This window comes from Gymnoscopelus microlampas (assembly GCF_963454915.1).
Source record: "Gymnoscopelus microlampas genome assembly, chromosome: 19".
In the NCBI taxonomy this organism is placed as follows: Eukaryota; Metazoa; Chordata; class Actinopteri; order Myctophiformes; family Myctophidae; genus Gymnoscopelus; species Gymnoscopelus microlampas.
Genome location: NC_139956.1, coordinates 46,937,560 through 46,959,973, shown reverse-complemented (window position 1 = coordinate 46,959,973; position 22,414 = coordinate 46,937,560). Strand labels below are relative to the sequence as shown.

The window sequence follows — 22,414 nt, the reverse complement described above, 5'->3', positions numbered from 1 at the left end:
TATTTGTACTTGTAATATTTAGAGAAATTTAAAGTTTCAAATACAAAAGTAGTAGTAGTATAGGCGAGAATTAGCAAGCTGGACATTTAGACTGAATGTTTCCTTTATCCTCATCTTGCGCTAATGCACGCAACTGTTTTGCCAGGTTTTATTTTTGTTGTTTCTCATAAAGCGTGCATCCGTTGTCCGTCAGCAGCGCAGTAGTCTGTGGGTACATCCACACATGTCCGTACGCTAGCGTGCAACGGTACGCTACGTGACGGTAGCCCCGTCCACTCCCATGTTAAAAAAAAAACGGAACGGTAATTCCGGTTTTAAACTTAACATGGGAGTGGATTGGACTTCCGGCGTCCGTACGGCAACTTGAGGGACATGTGTGGATGTACCCAGTGCGCTGACTATCTCCCAGCCCCGCACCCTTGCTTCAACAATATCCTGCGAAGACAACCAACATCCCAGGTCTTCCAAGTAGTAGGTCTTGCGCTAGCCCAAGCTGTGTTCCGTCAGCAGAAATAACGGAGCAGAAATAAGACTTCCGGTTGACGATCTCTTCAGAATAAGAGTACCCTCTAGAGTAAAAAGAAACCATTGAAAACCATTGAAAAACGGTTCATTTGCACATTAAAACTATAAATTAAGCATTTAAACGAAGCTAGAAAACACATATTATGTATATTTGTAATAAAAAAAGTGTTTAACTGTTTTAATAACATAAAAAATGTATCTAAATGGATAAATGCTGTTCACTGGAGTGCATAGACTTCACAAATTGGGCGCTGGACACGAGACAGGAATTTGTGGCGGCACTTGTGACATACGCACGCGTTCAGGGAGACCCCCTCTACAACGCCACACTCTCCGCTAAGCCAGACAGGTGTATTTGGAAAAGTGGCGGGCCGTCCAGTGAGGTCAGGGGTCAGAAAACAGCCATTTTTAGTGCATAGACTTCACAAATTGGGCGCTGGACACGAGACAGGAATTTGTGGCGGCACTTGTGACATACGCACGCGTTCAGGGAGACCCCCTCTACAACGCCACACTCTCCGCTAAGCCAGACAGGTGTATTTGGAAAAGTGGCGGGCCGTCCAGTGAGGTCAGGGGTCAGAAAACAGCCATTTTTAGTGCATAGACTTCACAAATTGGGCGCTGGACACGAGACAGGAATTTGTGGCGGCACTTGTGACATACGCACGCGTTCAGGGAGACCCCCTCTACAACGCCACACTCTCCGCTAAGCCAGACAGGTGTATTTGGAAAAGTGGCGGGCCGTCCAGTGAGGTCAGGGGTCAGAAAACAGCCATTTTTAGTGCATAGACTTCACAAATTGGGCGCTGGACACGAGACAGGAATTTGTGGCGGCACTTGTGACATACGCACGCGTTCAGGGAGACCCCCTCTACAACGCCACACTCTCCGCTAAGCCAGACAGGTGTATTTGGAAAAGTGGCGGGCCGTCCAGTGAGGTCAGGGGTCAGAAAACAGCCATTTTTAGTGCATAGACTTCACAAATTGGGCGCTGGACACGAGACAGGAATTTGTGGCGGCACTTGTGACATACGCACGCGTTCAGGGAGACCCCCTCTACAACGCCACACTCTCCGCTAAGCCAGACAGGTGTATTCGGAAAAGTGGCGGGCCGTCCAGTGAGGTCAGGGGTCAGAAAACAGCCATTTTTAGGGCATAGACTTCACAAATTGGGCGCTGGACACGAGACAGGAATTTGTGGCGGCACTTGTGACATACGCACGCGTTCAGGGAGACCCCCTCTACAACGCCACACTCTCCGCTAAGCCAGACAGGTGTATTTGGAAAAATGGCGGGCCGTCCAGTGAGGTCAGGGGTCAGAAAACAGCCATTTTTAGTGCATAGACTTCACAAATTGGGCGCTGGACACGAGACAGGAATTTGTGGCGGCACTTGTGACATACGCACGCGTTCAGGGAGACCCCCTCTACAACGCCACACTCTCCGCTAAGCCAGACAGGTGTATTTGGAAAAGTGGCGGGCCGTCCAGTGAGGTCAGGGGTCAGAAAACAGCCATTTTTAGTGCATAGACTTCACAAATTGGGCGCTGGACACGAGACAGGAATTTGTGGCGGCACTTGTGACATACGCACGCGTTCAGGGAGACCCCCTCTACAACGCCACACTCTCCGCTAAGCCAGACAGGTGTATTTGGAAAAGTGGCGGGCCGTCCAGTGAGGTCAGGGGTCAGAAAACAGCCATTTTTAGTGCATAGACTTCACAAATTGGGCGCTGGACACGAGACAGGAATTTGTGGCGGCACTTGTGACATACGCACGCGTTCAGGGAGACCCCCTCTACAACGCCACACTCTCCGCTAAGCCAGACAGGTGTATTTGGAAAAGTGGCGGGCCGTCCAGTGAGGTCAGGGGTCAGAAAACAGCCATTTTTAGTGCATAGACTTCACAAATTGGGCGCTGGACACGAGACAGGAATTTGTGGCGGCACTTGTAACATACGCACGCGTTCAGGGAGACCCCCTCTACAACGCCACACTCTCCGCTAAGCCAGACAGGTGTATTCGGAAAAGTGGCGGGCCGTCCAGTGAGGTCAGGGGTCAGAAAACAGCCATTTTTAGGGCATAGACTTCACAAATTGGGCGCTGGACACGAGACAGGAATTTGTGGCGGCACTTGTGACATACGCACGCGTTCAGGGAGACCCCCTCTACAACGCCACACTCTCCGCTAAGCCAGACAGGTGTATTTGGAAAAGTGGCGGGCCGTCCAGTGAGGTCAGGGGTCAGAAAACAGCCATTTTTAGTGCATAGACTTCACAAATTGGGCGCTGGACACGAGACAGGAATTTGTGGCGGCACTTGTGACATACGCACGCGTTCAGGGAGACCCCCTCTACAACGCCACACTCTCCGCTAAGCCAGACAGGTGTATTTGGAAAAGTGGCGGGCCGTCCAGTGAGGTCAGGGGTCAGAAAACAGCCATTTTTAGTGCATAGACTTCACAAATTGGGCGCTGGACACGAGACAGGAATTTGTGGCGGCACTTGTGACATACGCACGCGTTCAGGGAGACCCCCTCTACAACGCCACACTCTCCGCTAAGCCAGACAGGTGTATTCGGAAAAGTGGCGGGCCGTCCAGTGAGGTCAGGGGTCAGAAAACAGCCATTTTTAGGGCATAGACTTCACAAATTGGGCGCTGGACACGAGACAGGAATTTGTGGCGGCACTTGTGACATACGCACGCGTTCAGGGAGACCCCCTCTACAACGCCACACTCTCCGCTAAGCCAGACAGGTGTATTTGGAAAAATGGCGGGCCGTCCAGTGAGGTCAGGGGTCAGAAAACAGCCATTTTTAGTGCATAGACTTCACAAATTGGGCGCTGGACACGAGACAGGAATTTGTGGCGGCACTTGTGACATACGCACGCGTTCAGGGAGACCCCCTCTACAACGCCACACTCTCCGCTAAGCCAGACAGGTGTATTTGGAAAAGTGGCGGGCCGTCCAGTGAGGTCAGGGGTCAGAAAACAGCCATTTTTAGTGCATAGACTTCACAAATTGGGCGCTGGACACGAGACAGGAATTTGTGGCGGCACTTGTGACATACGCACGCGTTCAGGGAGACCCCCTCTACAACGCCACACTCTCCGCTAAGCCAGACAGGTGTATTTGGAAAAGTGGCGGGCCGTCCAGTGAGGTCAGGGGTCAGAAAACAGCCATTTTTAGTGCATAGACTTCACAAATTGGGCGCTGGACACGAGACAGGAATTTGTGGCGGCACTTGTGACATACGCACGCGTTCAGGGAGACCCCCTCTACAACGCCACACTCTCCGCTAAGCCAGACAGGTGTATTTGGAAAAGTGGCGGGCCGTCCAGTGAGGTCAGGGGTCAGAAAACAGCCATTTTTAGTGCATAGACTTCACAAATTGGGCGCTGGACACGAGACAGGAATTTGTGGCGGCACTTGTAACATACGCACGCGTTCAGGGAGACCCCCTCTACAACGCCACACTCTCCGCTAAGCCAGACAGGTGTATTCGGAAAAGTGGCGGGCCGTCCAGTGAGGTCAGGGGTCAGAAAACAGCCATTTTTAGGGCATAGACTTCACAAATTGGGCGCTGGACACGAGACAGGAATTTGTGGCGGCACTTGTGACATACGCACGCGTTCAGGGAGACCCCCTCTACAACGCCACACTCTCCGCTAAGCCAGACAGGTGTATTTGGAAAAATGGCGGGCCGTCCAGTGAGGTCAGGGGTCAGAAAACAGCCATTTTTAGTGCATAGACTTCACAAATTGGGCGCTGGACACGAGACAGGAATTTGTGGCGGCACTTGTGACATACGCACGCGTTCAGGGAGACCCCCTCTACAACGCCACACTCTCCGCTAAGCCAGACAGGTGTATTTGGAAAAGTGGCGGGCCGTCCAGTGAGGTCAGGGGTCAGAAAACAGCCATTTTTAGTGCATAGACTTCACAAATTGGGCGCTGGACACGAGACAGGAATTTGTGGCGGCACTTGTGACATACGCACGCGTTCAGGGAGACCCCCTCTACAACGCCACACTCTCCGCTAAGCCAGACAGGTGTATTTGGAAAAGTGGCGGGCCGTCCAGTGAGGTCAGGGGTCAGAAAACAGCCATTTTTAGTGCATAGACTTCACAAATTGGGCGCTGGACACGAGACAGGAATTTGTGGCGGCACTTGTGACATACGCACGCGTTCAGGGAGACCCCCTCTACAACGCCACACTCTCCGCTAAGCCAGACAGGTGTATTTGGAAAAGTGGCGGGCCGTCCAGTGAGGTCAGGGGTCAGAAAACAGCCATTTTTAGTGCATAGACTTCACAAATTGGGCGCTGGACACGAGACAGATGCCTGTCTCATTTTTAAGGTTTTAAATGGGCTTGCACCTCCACCACTAAAACAGTTCATAGAGCGAAGGGAGAGTGGTGACAGATCAACAAGGGCAACTACCAGAGGAGACTGTGAGGTACCATTCAGACGGAGTATGTTGGTAAAACAGTCTTCTCTGTTAGAGCCCCCCATCACTGGAACAGTCTTCCTACCGAAGTAAGAGAGACCAACAACTTTCTAACCTTCAAATTCAACCTTAAAAGATGGCTAAAAGCTAACCAAATTTGTAATCATGAGTAAATTTCGCCTCCATTAATCACTGATGTGTCTCCTCCTATTTTACTGTATTGTACTATGTCTACTTGTTTTGTATAGTTGACAATGTCTCTTTTTGTATGGATAACTATACCACTTTTTTAACAGCCTGCCCAGGGACTACAGATGAAAATTTGCCAACTCTGGCTCATTTACATGGACGTGAATAACTGACATGTTGATCAATGTGCATTGTCCCTGTTAAATAAATAAATATAAATAAATGTGCACTGACAAGTGATTCTGACGTATATCTGCATGCTAATCGTCTATTTTCACTATTTCAAAAAAAAAATTTTTAGAGGGGGTCTGAAAATGGCTGTTTTCTGACCCCTGACCTCACTGGACGGCCCGCCACTTTTCCAAATACACCTGTCTGGCTTAGCGGAGAGTGTGGCGTTGTAGAGGGGGTCTCCCTGAACGCGTGCGTATGTCACACGTGCCGCCGCAAATTCCTGTCTCGTGTCCAGCGCCCAATTTGTGAAGTCTATGCCCTAAAAATGGCTGTTTTCTGACCCCTGACCTCACTGGACGGCCCGCCACTTTTCCGAATACACCTGTCTGGCTTAGCGGAGAGTGTGGCGTTGTAGAGGGGGTCTCCCTGAACGCGTGCGTATGTCACAAGTGCCGCCACAAATAGCTGTCTCGTGTCCAGCGCCCAATTTGTGAAGTCTATGCACTAAAAATGGCTGTTTTCTGACCCCTGACCTCACTGGACGGCCCCGCCATTTTTCCAAATACACCTGTCTGGCTTAGCGGAGAGTGTGGCGTTGTAGAGGGGGTCTCCCTGAACGCGTGCGTATGTCACAAGTGCCGCCACAAATAGCTGTCTCGTGTCCAGCGCCCAATTTGTGAAGTCTATGCACTAAAAATGGCTGTTTTCTGACCCCTGACCTCACTGGACGGCCCGCCATTTTTCCAAATACACTTGTCTGGCTTAGCGGAGAGTGTGGCGTTGTAGAGGGGGTCTCCCTGAACGCGTGCGTATGTCACAAGTGCCGCCACAAATAGCTGTCTCGTGTCCAGCGCCCAATTTGTGAAGTCTATGCACTAAAAATGGCTGTTTTCTGACCCCTGACCTCACTGGACGGCCCGCCATTTTTCCAAATACACCTGTCTGGCTTAGCGGAGAGTGTGGCGTTGTAGAGGGGGTCTCCCTGAACGCGTGCGTATGTCACAAGTGCCGCCACAAATAGCTGTCTCGTGTCCAGCGCCCAATTTGTGAAGTCTATGCACTAAAAATGGCTGTTTGCTGACCCCTGACCTCACTGGACGGCCCGCCATTTTTCCAAATACACCTGTCTGGCTTAGCGGAGAGTGTGGCGTTGTAGAGGGGGTCTCCCTGAACGCGTGCGTATGTCACAAGTGCCGCCACAAATAGCTGTCTCGTGTCCAGCGCCCAATTTGTGAAGTCTATGCACTAAAAATGGCTGTTTTCTGACCCCTGACCTCACTGGACGGCCCGCCATTTTTCCAAATACACTTGTCTGGCTTAGCGGAGAGTGTGGCGTTGTAGAGGGGGTCTCCCTGAACGCGTGCGTATGTCACAAGTGCCGCCACAAATAGCTGTCTCGTGTCCAGCGCCCAATTTGTGAAGTCTATGCACTAAAAATGGCTGTTTTCTGACCCCTGACCTCACTGGACGGCCCGCCATTTTTCCAAATACACCTGTCTGGCTTAGCGGAGAGTGTGGCGTTGTAGAGGGGGTCTCCCTGAACGCGTGCGTATGTCACAAGTGCCGCCACAAATAGCTGTCTCGTGTCCAGCGCCCAATTTGTGAAGTCTATGCACTAAAAATGGCTGTTTGCTGACCCCTGACCTCACTGGACGGCCCGCCATTTTTCCAAATACACCTGTCTGGCTTAGCGGAGAGTGTGGCGTTGTAGAGGGGGTCTCCCTGAACGCGTGCGTATGTCACAAGTGCCGCCACAAATTCCTGTCTCGTGTCCAGCGCCCAATTTGTGAAGTCTATGCACTAAAAATGGCTGTTTTCTGACCCCTGACCTCACTGGACGGCCCGCCACTTTTCCAAATACACCTGTCTGGCTTAGCGGAGAGTGTGGCGTTGTAGAGGGGGTCTCCCTGAACGCGTGCGTATGTCAAAAGTGCTGCCACAAATAGCTGTCTCGTGTCCAGCGCCCAATTTGTGAAGTCTATGCACTAAAAATGGCTGTTTTCTGACCCCTGACCTCACTGGACGGCCCGCCATTTTTCCAAATACACCTGTCTGGCTTAGCGGAGAGTGTGGCGTTGTAGGGGGGTCTCCCTGAACGTGTGCGTATGTCAAAAGTGCTGGCGCCAACAGCCGTCTCCTGTCCAGTGTCCAGTATTGTCTGAAATTGGCACTTTTCTTACGTCAGGCCGCACTGGGCGGCCTGCCACTTTCTTTTTTTTTTACAAATTATCTCTCAAATGTTCACCAATATTCTCTACTGGTCTGTATCCATTTTCTATCAAGTTTAGGGGCGCTCAGTTATGGAGAAGTACACACACACACACACACACACACACACACACACACACACACACACACACACACACACACTAAAAATGTACTAATATTTCTCTATCTTTTTTTATGCTGTGTTTCCATGTTGTATATATGTTGTTAAATAATATAAATTTGTAATATTTTTTTTCTGATTACTTTTGTATTTGTATTGTATTTTAGTTTTTAAATACGTGAGATCAACTTTATAAACCCCAAATTCTTCTCCTTTTTTTTTATCTCGCTTGCACTATCTACTATTATTATTTGTAGCATATTTTGTGGTCTCTTTTATCATTGTTTATTTGCTTCTGCAATAAAAAATATTATATCATCATCATTTTCCAAGAGTGACCTGGCCTAGAGTCATCATTATTACAACAATGGACAAACAATACAAAAACAATACATATATGTAACACACACAAATCAATATCCAGTTAAAGTGCAAAACAGTGCTAAGTGCACATTTAATGGGGGTCAATAGCCAATTTCAAACTGGAACAACCTGGCACTTAGAAGTGATCTAGTATAAGCCATTTAAAAAGACATAATGTACATCATAAATGTATTTTTTAAATACAATTGTGTCTTTCTTTTTTAAACTTGCCACTTAGAAGTGTTTTAGTATGAGCCATTTAAAAGGCATACATCATAAATGTATTTTTAAATTAGATTTGTGTCTTTTAAAAAACATAAAAAATGTACGCTCTTATTTTGAAGGCAGCCGGAACCCTTATTTCTGCTAGCTCGAAAACCGGAAGTCCAATTTCTGCTGACGGAACGGAGCTCCTAGCCCAGGGTGATGAGTTTGTATTCCGTCATCAACTACAAGACTTCCGGTGGTAGATCTCTTCAGAATAAGAGTATCCTCTAGAGTAAAAAGAAACTGGAAAAAAAAACTGAAACTGAAATTGAAAAAAAGATGTATTTGCACATTAGAAATATAAATTCAGCATTTCTAAGAAGCTAGACAACACGAATTATGTTTATGTGTAATAAAAACAGTTTTTAACAGTTTTGATAACATTAAGTATTTATCTAAATGGATAAATGCTGTTCACTGAAGTGCATATAGCCTTTTCAACGTCTCGTTTTTTTCTGAAGATTTTTAACTTATGATTGTACATTATTTGACAGAGTTAAAGGTGGGGAGATAACTCTAGTTCCAATTTGTTGAATAGTGATCTAATGATCAACACAGTAGCAATGATTACTATCCCAGCTACTTAACAGTACTTTTAAGTTTTAACAAAAGAAAAATACTCCACCTTTAAGAGATGAGATTGTAGCTTTGATAATCTCACAGTGTTGCCTGAAGTGATCTGAATACAACGAACTGAATATAATTCATCATAATTATATTCATATTCATTATCAACATGATTTATCAACTGATGTAATATGTCTATACGTTTTACATTCTACCACTAGATGTCAGTGTTGAGTCATATTTACAGGCTACCTGAGGCCTCCAAGTCAACCCACAGTACCTGGAGAGTTCTCTGTAGCCTTATTTATAAAACCACAAGGTCCTCTTTAAAGTCTAATTCATTATATAACACGGGTTAGGGTTAGGATTAGTTTATTCATATAACATGGGTTTAACCCATGTTATATGAATAACCTAACACTAACCCTAATAGGGTTAGTGTTAGGTTATTCATATAACATGACATCAGGCAACCCACAACATAAACATACATGAGCCCCCAGTAGCCTAATTAAGACACATAATTCAAAACGTCATCCATCTAATAAAAGAGTAATTAAGCTTTTTCTTTCTTTCTTTCTTGACCTTATTTATACATTTTTTCAGCCGTATAACATTAGACCCTATTATATTATCATATTAGACTGACTTCCCACTCAGTGCAGCGCTCTCTCAGGTCCTCTGTGATCGCATGGTGAGTTTGAAGTTGGTCATTGGGTATATGTACATGTACTCCTTCACAACCACCATAAGAGCACCTGTCTGCTGCTCTGCAATTTGTAACTGGTAACTGGTCCTAGAAAAGTCCTCCCTTGCCACCAGAAATGACCCCCCCCCCCCACACACATGTATTAATGCTACTAGTGTTGATGTCTTGTTTATTGTCTCCGGCAGGCCGAAAGACATGGCAAGAGTATGTTTTGCACCCTGTCCGTCCATCCGTGTGTGTTTGTGTGTGCGTGTGGGGTGGCATTTCTTCCTCAACATAGTGTGAAAGTGCTTGCAAAATTTTACTGCAATCGGACGCCGCGTTCATGATTTGCGGCAATGTGTTTAAAACAAGCCACTACTGCAAACTTTAGATGTGAATCTTAGCCAATCAGGAGGGAATATGAAAAATCAAACAGATCCGCCTTGATCACATGACTATAGAGATCATGTGTACCGATGTGTGTGAAATTTGGATAAAACGGGAAGGAGTTATATCTTTTTTTTTATTTTTTATTTTTTACAAATGTCGGCCTCCTGGTGGCGCTATAAAAGGCAGATGTGAAAAATGCAGGGCAAAGGTTTTTCCTTGACCTCTAGGGAGTGTGCATACAAAGTTTTACTCAAATCGGTGCAGTTATAGGTAAAAACACGAATCAGCCTGTTATAGCGCCACCATGAGGCTAATTTGAAAATGATCAAGTGCCATTTCTTCCTCTTCCTAGTGGGAATGTGCGTGCAAAATTTCACAGAAATTGCATGTTGTGTTCATGATTTGAGGCATTTTGTTCAAAACGGAGCACGCCTGCAAACATTGGAAGCCATTTTTAGCCAATCAGAATGGAATACGAAAAATCTGAAAGACCAGTTTCGTGAAAGAAGTTCGGCTTTGGCATCCAGGGAGTGTGTGTGCACAGTTTCACAGCGGCCGGGCCAACAGTGCCATTGATTAGCTGTTCACACAGACAGACACACGGACGTACGGACAGACAGGGTGCAAAACTCTCGCCATGCCTTTCGGCCTGGCGGAGACAATGATAGAGAACAAATCAATCAACAAATTTAAATAAAGTATAATACACTTAATTTGGAGTGATTTTTTTCATCACCCATAAGTCATGAGCCGAGTGTGCGTGCACGCGTGTGTGTGTGTGTGTGTGTGTGTGTGTGTGTGTGTGTGTGTGTGTGTGTGTGTGTGTGTGTGTGTGTGTGTGTGTGTGTGTGTGTGTGTGTGTGTGGTTGAGCATCTTACCAAAAAGGAAATACATTGTTCATCGAGCAGCAGCAGAGGGTCTATATACAGTATATGAAACCACACAGCTCTGCTCTCAGTCAGTGTCAGTCAGTCAGTTTAACAAGATGAAATCTGCATCAACCTGTATAACAGCATGTGAGTACTTTATTTATTATCTTATTTTACTCTCTTATGTTACTGCTTAACACTCATTTGCATTTACATGTACTGTAATGATACATACTGTAAATGCCTATTTTGTTGCCAATGAGGTTATTTAAGTGCTGGAAGGGTGGTTTAGTGTTTTTAATCAGAGCAAATTGGAAGTCCAGGATGCAAATTACTGCGTCTGAGGTTTAGATGTAACTTTTTTTTAGTTTTAAAGATATATTTGGGGTCTTTTTTGCCTTTATTTATAGTTTACAGTAAAGATAGACAAGAAACCGGGAGAGAGAGATGGGGAGAGACATGCAGTAAAGATCGTTGTGAACGGGAGTCGAACCCTCGATGCGCTGTCAGGCTACATTGCAGTCTAGGTGCCCGGACCACTACTGCGTTCCGGGCCAGATGTAACATTAATTGACCTGAGATTATCTCAGTAGCATCATAGGTTTAAAGGTGTAAAACATTTATTTTTGTGAAACAAGCTCCATCGTTTTGTTGTTTTCAGAAAGAGAAAAGAAAAGAAGGGGGGAATGGGCAGGGAGAGCACAGAAGAAAGAAAAAAAGAGACACAGTAGAGGAAAACATGTCAAGAAGAGGCAACAATCTAAGATATCTACACAGCATAATCCAGCTGGTAGCCTAATGTACATGAGGTTAGACATACAGTAAGGTGCTTAAGGAGTGAAAGAGTATCAGCACACCTAAATACATTCTAGAACATATTGTTAATTAATTCATTTAAGTATCAGATTACTATCAGGGGGAATCATACCGTTTCTCTTTGTGTCCATGTGTTTGTCTATGCATGACTTGTCTGCCTTTGTCTGTATGAGGACCCTGTGTGTGTGTGTGTGTGTGTGTGTGTGTGTGTGTGTGTGTGTGTGTGTGTGTGTGTGTGTGTGTGTGTGTCTGTCTGTCTGTCTGTCTGTCTGTCTGTCTGTCTGTCTGTCTGTCTGTCTGTCTGTCTGTCTGTCTGTGTGTCTGTCTGTCTGTCTGTCTGTCTGTCTGTCTGTCTGTCTGTGTGTGTGTGTGTGTGTGTGTGTGTGTGTGTGTGTGTGTGTGTGTGTGTGTGTGTGTGTGTGTGTGTGTGTGTGTGTGTGTGTGTGTGTGTGGGGCACCAAATGCTGAGCCCTGGGACATTCACTGTGTGTTTTTTTTTAGGGGGGGGGGGTTTATGCTCATCACAAATATTGTGGGCTGGTCCCTGCTGACTGTTCATGCTTGGAACACTTTTCACTCTTATTTACAATTAGCAACAGGCATCAATATAAGGATACAAGAAGAGTGGGCGCCTCAATGTAACATTTGCTATTTTGTCCAAGATAAGAAAATATTTGAAAAATTGTCTTAAGTAATGTAAAGTAGGCTATACATGCACAGTATATCATTGTCAGACTTAAACTGACCCTTCAACTTCTTATTTATGGTCAAAATGATTGGATATAAAGGTTTTGTTGCTATTTGTAGTGACTGCAGAAATATTAGACCTTAATTGTGAAATGCTCAATCATGTTCTAATCATGTATATGGTACAGGGAAATTGGCATTCCAGGGAAATTGAAAAAGGAGCGCTTGTTTTTACCACCCACCCAGGCAATTCTGTATAACCAACGCTAGAGGGCAATAAATGCAAGCCACATGCATGCACATGCGTGTGCATGTGTGCATGCGCACACATGCACACGCACACACGCACTCATGTGTGTCGTCGTGGACACTGGATAGTAACCATAGACTGTAACCCATGAAAATATCTATTCTCCCCCTATCGGTTCACAACTCGGACGGTGCTGATTCGACTGGCAGACCTTCGCCGGTCGTCGTGGGCACTCGCGTCTGGAGGCGCGAGGGCGCGCCTCCTCTGCCTCAAGCTCTGCTGAGTCGACGCGCCTCCGTCATGGACAATAACTATTATCACGTGTGTGTGTGTGAACGCGCGTTCCCCTAGCATAGCTTCCTGGTTGCTATGTGGGGGGGAACAACAAAAGCCAGGTCGGCCTCGCATCAAAGCCCCGCCTCGCGCCTCCTCCTCCTCCTCTTCCTAAGGATAAGGATAATTCCTTTTAACAGGTCGTTCATGAAAGTCCTTGCGGTCTTGTTTCCAATGAGAACCTGTGAGCAATTAGGGGTTAAGAGTCTTGCTGCAGGGACAAATTTCATATGCTGGCCTGGCCTGGAATCGAACCTGGGGCAACCAGGGCCTCTGGCTCCCTAGGCGGGCTCACTAACCACTCAGCTATGGCCGCCTCCTCGCGCCGCCTTCAAATCAAAAAGCCCCGCTTATCAAAGCCCCGCTTCGTTCCTCCTCCTTCTCCTCCTCGCGCCGCCTAGTATCAAAGCCCTGCCTCGCACCTCCTCCTCCTCGCGAGCCTCGCGTAAAAAACCCTGTCTCGAAAAGCCCCGCCTCGCACCGAAGCCCCGCGCCTAAAAGCGAGCGCTCCTCTTTCAATTTCCCTGGAATGCCAATTTCCCTGTGACATATACATTCCACTTAAAGGGATATTTCACTTTCAAACATGTTTGGGGTCATTTGAGGCTTTTGTGATTCACCCCAGACAGTTTTTAAGATGCTTGATTCAGTATTTAGATATTTGATATTCATTTTATCAGACACGCCCCCTTCCTATACAAACCCATTGTAAGATTGTAAGATTCATTCACAAAAGCCTGAAATGACCCCAAACATGTTTGAAAGTGAAATATCCCTTCAAGACCGTTTTCCAAATATTGTATTTTTTAACATTTTGGATCAAATAACCAATTTTACTTTGAGGTGCCCACTCTGCAACAACAGACAGGGATAACCTGTGAGCGTCTGGTAGGCTACAGCTCTTGTTCTTGGGTCCTCTGCTAAGCGATTAACCCTTTCACACTCTGCAGTACAGAGACTGTTGTCTCTCATTGTGAGAAGGAACACATGTTATGCAAAGCAGCCAGGTTGAGGCTATTGTTTAAGATGTTAAAGACCGCCGCTGACGGTGCGTGCTCGCGCGTGCATGTGGAGCTCCCAGCCCCCATTTAGGTCTGCTAGTCATGACAGTAATTGGATATTGAACTTATATACTGTGCAAAGTGAAAGATTATTGAAATAAACTTAATAACACTTAATAAACTTTAAAATTACAACTGAACTGAACCAAATGAATTGTTTAAATAATCTGTAGTTACTGCCTGGGCATATCTGGTTTTCACCACATAAAGTCTCTCTCTCTCTCTCTCTCTCTCTCTCTCTCTCTCTCTCTCTCTCTCTCTCTCTCTCTCCAGTGGTGTATCTCCTCATCTGTTGTGGACCTGTTCAACCAAAAGGTGAGACAACTGCATTGCATTGCATAGTAGTGTAGTGTGAGACAATAGTTTAATAGATCATTGACAAAAAGCCACATTTGGACCATCTCTTCTTTTTCGGACAACTTTAAGGTTATGAAACAAGCATGTGTCCTGTATAAAAAACGACATGGTCATCCACCTCCTCTGGAGGTGGACATATAAAACACGACGATCACAGGATCATTTTTATGATATTGGGTCATTAAAAATGAGATATTCAAATGTTTAAGGTATTAAAATAGTAAACATGGTCTGCAATCATGTGATTGTGTCGACAATCATATACATAGATTCTTTCTGGGTGATACATGTAATGCATTATTTTAGCTTTACGCATGTCGAGGAGAACCATTCAACAGTCTGTGTAGTTATGTATCATGAACCACAAATCAAAAGTACATTTCTCATGATAACAATTGTGATCTCCACATGAAAAAAGCATTAAAAGATTATGTATTGTGACGGCCTGAAATGGTCCCTGAGCCGTCTGTCACCCCGCTGTCTGTTAAATGCCCTGGTGATTGCACCTGGTGTGTGGGAGCGTGGGAACTGCGTAAACCAAGGAACCTAGATAAGGTCCGATCACACATATGCGTTTGAAATACCGTAGTTTATTGTCATAAGTCCTTTGTGTGGTTTCACTGATGGCTAAAATCCAGATGAGGAAGAGTTCACTATAAAATAAGATGAAAAGATAAATATGTTTTCTCTGGTACACAGAGTCTACCTGACACTGATACAAATAAATAAACTATTCAGTGGAAACGTTACATAAAATCCTCATAACAGATTGTTCTTTCTTTCTTTCTTTCTTTCTTTCTTTCTTTCTTTCTTTCTTTCTTTCTTTCCAGTGTCTCTGAGAGTCAGTCCTGACAGTTCACAGTTCTTTCAAAGTGAGTCCATCTCACTGAGCTGTGAGGAAGACCAGAAGCCTGTACTGGGGTGGAATGTGACAAGACAGAGCAGTAAGACTGGGGAGAATGCAACCTGTGGCCGTGGATGGGGAACCATCGCAGGTATGGAGGGAGGACTGAAAAAAGTACTGAGAACCTCTGAATGACATCATATTGTAGTCTATAGAACCTCTGAATGACATCATATTGTTGTCTATAGAACCTCTGAATGACATCATTTTTTATTTTATTTTTTACAAATCTTTATTTATATTCTCATGAAATACAATACAATACAAAACGAACAAACACAAACAAAGAAGTTATCAATACATCTATATAATATCATCAGACTGAATGACATTATATTGTAGTCTATAGAACCTCTGAATTACATCATATTGTAGTTTATAGAACCTCTGAATGACATCATATTGTAGTTTATAGAACCTCTGAATGACATCATATTGTAGTTTATAGAACCTCTGAATGACATCATATTGTAGTCTATAGAACCTCTGAATGACATCATATTGTAGTCTATAGAACTTCTGAATGACATCATAGTGTAGTCTGTAGAACCTCTGAATGACATCATATTGTAGTCTGTAGAACCTCTGAATGACATCATATTGTAGTCTGTAGAACCTCTGAATGACATCATATTGTAGTTTATAGAACCTCTGAATGACATCATATTGTAGTCTGTAGAACCTCTGAATGACATCATATTGTAGTTTATAGAACCTCTGAATGACATCATATTGTAGTCTATAGAACCTCTGAATGACATCATATTGTAGTCTATAGAACCTCTGAATGACATCATATTGTAGGCTTTAGAACCTCTGAATGACATCATATTGTAGTCTATAGAACCTCTGAATGACATCATATTGTAGTCTGTAGAACCTCTGAATGACATCATATTGTAGTCTATAGAACCTCTCAATGACATCATATTGTTGAACCTCTGAATTACATCATATTGTAGTCTTTAGAACCTCTGAATGCCATCATATTGTAGTCTTTAGAACCTCTGAATGACATCATATTGTAGTCTATAGAACCTCTGAATGACATCATATTGTAGTCTATAGAACCTCTGAATGACATCATATTGTAGTCTATAGAACCTCTGAATGACATCATCATATTGTAGTCTTTAGAACCTCTGAATGACATCATATTGTAGTCTTTAGAACCTCTGAATGACATCATATTGTAGTCTTTAGAACCTCTGAATTACATCATATTGAAGTCTATAGAACCTCTGAATGACATCATATTGTAGTCTTTAGAACCTCTGAATTACATCATATTGTAGTCTTTAGAACCTCTGAATTACATCATATTGAAGTCTATAGAACCTCTGAATGACATCATATTGTAGTCTTTAGAACCTCTGAATTACATCATATTGAAGTCTATACTATAGACAGTGGAACAACTCAAACGTTACCATGGTGTGGTATGCATTGATCTTTACACAGAATGATTCATTACGGGGCCAGAGCTCTGCTCTGGACACGTATTGTTATTCGCATTATTCTGTCACTTCTTCTTCTGCCACTTTTCGCAGTTCTGGCTGAACCGCGCTGTCGGTTTTTACGAAACTCGGCCATATGGTAGATGGTCATGAAAAACGATCAAAAAATAATTCTCACAATCTTTCGTCCAAAGGTGGCGCTATAGCACTCAATTGAAAATGCCAACTTTGACCAGGTACAATTCATGCCCTGTTTGACCTACAGCCATGAAACTTGGATACACATATGCGTCTCCTCATGCTTAACAACTTTCACACTCTGACTTTTGACCTCTGACCTTTAGATCTCCCACCATTTTGAATTATATGAAAAACAGTCATTGGCTCCTAACTTCTGCATTTTTTCACTTATGGAAAATCCGTTGGAAATTTTTGTAGAAAGTGGTCCAAAGTTCAAGTACGAAACGTTTCGTGCAGATTGCTCAAAAATCCCAGGAGGAGATAGATTTTAACTATTACAGTTTTATGAAAATTATTCATCTGTGCCTAAAACATACATGCAGACTCACATTTCTTTGAAACTTTGCAGAAATGTACAGGGTCATTCCAAATATCACTGAAACCAATCTTACTCCAATTGGCCAAAAGGGGGCGCTATAGCAATTTTTTGAAAAGGCAGACTTTAAACAGGCATAAGTCATGCCTCGTTTGGCCGAAAGTCGTGAAACTTGCTTACACATGTGCCTTGACTCATGAGGAACACACGTATCGATTTGACCATTAAGCTCCGCCCTTAGATTTTCCGCAATTTTGAGCAGTTTGAAAAATACTTGTTTTTGCCAGTTCTGGCTTAACCGTGCATACGCTTTTTACGAAACTCGGCCATATGGTAGATGCTCATGAAAAACTACCAAGAAATAATTCTCACACTCATTCGTCAAAGGGTGGCGCTATAGCACTCAATTGAAAGTGCCAACTTTGAACAGGTACAACTCATGCCCTGTTTGACCTACAACCATGAAACTTCGATACACACATGCGTCTCTTCATGCCCGACAACTTTCGTGGTCTGACTTTTGACCTCTGACCTTTAGATCGCCCACCATTTTGAATTATATGAAAAACAGTCATTGGCTCCTAACTTCTGCATTTTTTCACTTATGGAAAATCCGTTGGAAATTTTTGTAGGCAGTGGTCCAAAGTTCATGTGTAAAATGTTTCGTGCAGATTGCTCAAAAATCCCAGGAGGAGATAGATTTTAACTATTACAGTTTTATGAAAATTATTCATCTGTGCCTAAAACATACATGCAGACTCACATTTCTTTGAAACTTGGCAGAAATGTACAGGGTCATTCCAAATATCACTGAAACCAATCTCACTCCAATTGGCCAAAAGGGGGCGCTATAGCAATTTTTTGAAAAGGCAGACTTTAAACAGGCATAAGTCATGCCTCGTTTGGCCGAAAGTCGTGAAACTTGCTTACACATGTGCCTTGACTCATGAGGAACACATCTATCTCTTTGACCAGTAAGCTCCGCCCTTAGATTGTCCGCAATTTTGAGCAGTTTGAAAAACACTTAAACCCAGGATTTTTCAGCTATTTGCGTGAAACTGTATCATCTGTGTGATCTCCTTTTTCACAGTTACTTATCTGTTGGGCCAATGGCGTCTCCCTTAAATGAAGGCCTCACAATCTCAGGGTCGCCAGTTCAAGCCTCACTTGATGCAGACTTAATTTAAGTTGAATTGCAAACAACATGACTGTATCATTGAATACATGTGCAACTGTTAAAGGTAATGATGAAATGCTTCTTGGAGAGAGTATGTTTTTTTAATGTATGACAAACTTCATTGTGAAAATAACCGATCTACAATCTCAAAACTTTTCAGATAGCAACGTGTTTCTGAGCTTGTAGATCGGCTGCTTTCACTGTTTTCGGTAGCGAGGAGACATACAATTTCTCTATTGGTAAATGGTTTGTGAACGAGTGATCTTAGTGTTGGCTTGGTTCATGACAGAAGGCAAGAGTTTATGATCTTCAACAGACAACATCAGCCTGGACAAAGCTATAGCGCTATAGCACTATAGGTAGTGTTGCAGCCTATTAGCCTATCATGGGGCGGCCATAGCTGGGTGGTTAGTGAGCACGCCTAGGGAACCAGAGGCCCTGGTTGCCCCATGTTCGATTCCAGGCCATCCCAGCATATGCGTCGATGAAATGAAATTTGTCCCTGAGCAAGACTCTTAACCCCTAATTGCTCACAGGTTCTCATTGGAAACAAGACCACAAGGACTTTCATGAACGACCTGTTAAAAGGAATTATCCTTATCCTAGTCCGAAGGTTGAGAGTTCGATTCCTGTTAATGGCAATAGGTTGAGATGTCCAATCTATCCATTCTGTTTCCATCTCTCTCTCTCTCATCAATCTATTCCGTTTCCATGTCTCTCTTCAATCTATTCCGTTTCCATGTCTCTCTCTCTCTCTCTCTCTCTCTCTCTCTCTCTCTCTCTCTCTCCAGTTTCCATCTCTCTCTCTCTCTCTCTCTCTCTCTCTCTCTCTCTCTCTCTCTCTCTCTCTCCAGTTTCCATGTCTGTCTGTCTCTCTCTCACTGGCCCCGTATTATCGCTGCTTGCAGCTATATTTGTAATTTGATTTGCATGTGATTTGAAACAATAGACAACTTTTAACTGACCCTCTTTCTTTTCATTGTGATTGTGTAGGAGGTTCCTGTACCGTCAGCCTGTATAAGGGTGGAGTTTACTGGTGTGAGTCTGAGTCCACGTCAGAAGTCAGCCGGTCCATCAACATCAAGATCTCTGGTACAATAAATTTAATTACATCAATATAATGAAGTGTATAGACATATTGTTACTATGTATATAGGTTTAAGTCCAGTCAATGTGTTACATTTTGTCTATGTCTAGCAGTATTGTGTTGTTGTGACAACCTTGACAAGTCAAGTGGGTAATAAGAATGTTTTAAGTTTAAAATTAGACTAGGTCAGTTTTCCAAAAATCTTAACCCCGAAGGCAAATCGTGTTAATTTATGGCACACATGTTTTCTAGGGGTATTAAGGTGTGCTGAATCCAAATCTGCTGTGTGCCAAGCTCAAAAATGGCCGCTAAGCCCTCAAAATGGACCATTTAAAGATGGCGGCCACCACTATGCTGAAACATAAAAAACACTATATGTTTGATTAAACAAGGTAGAAAATAGACTGAATGTCCTCTTTTATGTTTACATATATGGGGAATACAATGCAATATTCTGATTTAAGATAAATTGTGAAGAAACCACTTTTATATCATTTATATTGTGAAAATTGGCCTCTTTGGTAATGAATAATGATTTTTTTTTTTGGGGGGGGGGGGGTTGGTAATGAATAATTGCTTTAAGATGTATAATTGCCTTCATTTGTGTTTCTGACTTGTATTTGCTCAGTGTTCTGGCAGGTTTCTTGCAATTGCACGCTTCAATGCACTCCATGCGTACTTTCCTGCAGCCGCAGCGCTGGCTGAGACATCCCTTTGTGCAACTGCATGACGTGATCTCCCTGCATGCTTTTGGCATACGTGGCAGAGAAAGCAGCCGTGGCACCAACTGACCATTCAGGTGCATCCATCCCATTTCGGTCACTGGAGGAAGACCAGGATGTGGCAAGTGAGCTTGGTTCCAGACAAGAGGTTGATAGTGGGAACGCATGATGTGAAACTGAGTCTCTTGAAAGAGTCTCTTGTGCACGACCTATACAAAACAACTTGACTCTTGCTTCATTGCATGTATCAACTTCAGGCACACCGTATATCTTACAGATGGATTTCTCTGTTGACCTCGCTATGTCTACTGTGAGAGGGCCTTTTCCAAGCCCAATGAGACCTGTGTGATGTTGCTGGAACACCTGCCAGGCTGTTTTCTTACTGTGGCCACTGAACTATGACATGCTGTCACAGCCAGTGACAGCATGGAAGGCAAGTCGTGTGTCAACTTGATCAGCAAAGCAACATGCAAAGTTCATGTACTGGAAGATTCTTCGGCGTCTTCGATGTCCCAGCTTTCATGTAGAGAAGCTTACATTGCATTCTGACATAGTGTGCCAGAAGTAGAAGAAGCACATCTGTATCACATGCTGACACAACTAGTGTTTCCATTTGAGCATGGATGCAATGCCAAATCAGTCGTGTGTCTGCTTCCTCATGGTCAGCACTTAGAGAAGAGACTTCAAGATCTGGATCCGATGACAAATCCTTTGGCAAACCCCCCTGATACAACTTAGAGTATTAGGGCTGTGTTTAATCATATGGTTTGAAAGCAATTATTTTCCTCAAGTGCCATGAAGCTAGACCAGTCTGGTGGAAGAGGAACTGACTCGTTCTCTATTTTCCGACGTATTGGTCGGTGGCGCTGCTATATACTGTATACACACATGAATGATTTTGATTGGATAATGACTGAAAGATGCATCCTAAGATGCACTGGGACACATCTTCAGTGATGTGTTCCTGAGATCATCGAGCGTTTCGGGTCTTTCAACATCATACGTCCTCCCTCAGGTTACCCAACCAGGGTTGATCAGACCAGTAGCGTTAGCCCACAGATTGCTCCTCCTGATCCAAAGCCATCTGGAGGCTCTCTCTGCCGCCTCCATGGTGGACTTGATGGCCTTCATTTTTGCAGCCCCCGTGATGCCAAGTAGCGTGTATACCTTACACAGTGAGCGGCCAGCAAAGCCTCTACACCCCACTTCAATGGGCTCGCAGCGTGCCTTCCAGCCTCCTCTTTGGCATTGCTCGACCAGCTCCTGGTACTTTGACCACTTCCGCTTGTTCACCTCCTCTATGCGATCCTCCCAAGGAACTGTCAATTCTATCAGTAGCATCATCTGCCTTGAGGAAACTGACGAAAGCACAATGTCTGGCCTCAAGGAAGTTGTTGTAACGTGGTCTGGGTCTTGAGCTGCTTGCCCAAGTCAACATGTAGATCCCAGTCCAACGCTGAGGTGAGAAGGCCGGCTGCTGGTTTGAGCTTTGACTGCGGCTGCTCTCCAGCCCTGACAAAGTGACAAAATGACTACTACAGTTGTTACTCACTGCTGTTGGTTCTATAGATGTTCATAACTCAACATGTTGGTTCTATAGATGTTCATAACTCAACATGTTGGTTCTATTGATGTTCATAACTCAACATGTTGGTTCTATAGATGTTCATAACTCAACATGTTGGTTCTATACAGTAGATGTTCATAACTCAACATGTTGGTTCTAGGTGGAGATGTGATCCTGGAGAGTCCTGTACTTCCTGTGCCAGAGGGAAGTGACGTCACGTTCCGCTGCCTGTCCAAAGACCAGATAACTGGTAAACCATCCTCTGACCTCCCAGCTGGTTTCTATAAAAACAGATCCTTCATCAGGTCAGAGTCTACAGGACAGATGACCATCCACCATGTCTCCAAGTCTGATGAAGGATTCTACAAGTGTAACATCTCTGGCCGTGGAGAGTCACCAGACTCCCTGTACGGATTCACGCTCTAGTAAGGCCTGCCACTAATTCTACAACCGGGGAATCGTTCCCCGGAGTTTCTTCTACCACCCACGTCGCAGGTCCATGGACTATTACTATGGACCCCCAGCTGCGGCTCAAGACTGTGACTGCGGACCGGGCCTGGGCCTCTTCATGGAGTCTATGGACTGTTACTACGGACCCCCAGCTGCGGCTCAAGACTGTGACTGCGGAC

General features: G+C 44.4%; 1 protein-coding gene across 1 annotated transcript; it reads left to right on the top strand.

The window, feature by feature from the left end:
- Nucleotides 1-10,879: 10,879 nt before the first annotated feature.
- LOC311034557 (uncharacterized protein) lies at nucleotides 10,880-22,211 on the top strand (the record flags this gene model as incomplete). The annotated part of the gene is made up of 5 exons (XM_084042437.1): nucleotides 10,880-10,958; nucleotides 14,232-14,273; nucleotides 15,146-15,310; nucleotides 19,403-19,501; nucleotides 21,946-22,211. The coding sequence occupies exons 1-5, from the start codon at nucleotides 10,928-10,930 to the stop codon at nucleotides 22,209-22,211; spliced, it is 603 nt and encodes a 200-aa protein (XP_083898563.1). The 5' UTR covers nucleotides 10,880-10,927.
- Between the last annotated feature and the right edge of the window lie 203 nt (nucleotides 22,212-22,414).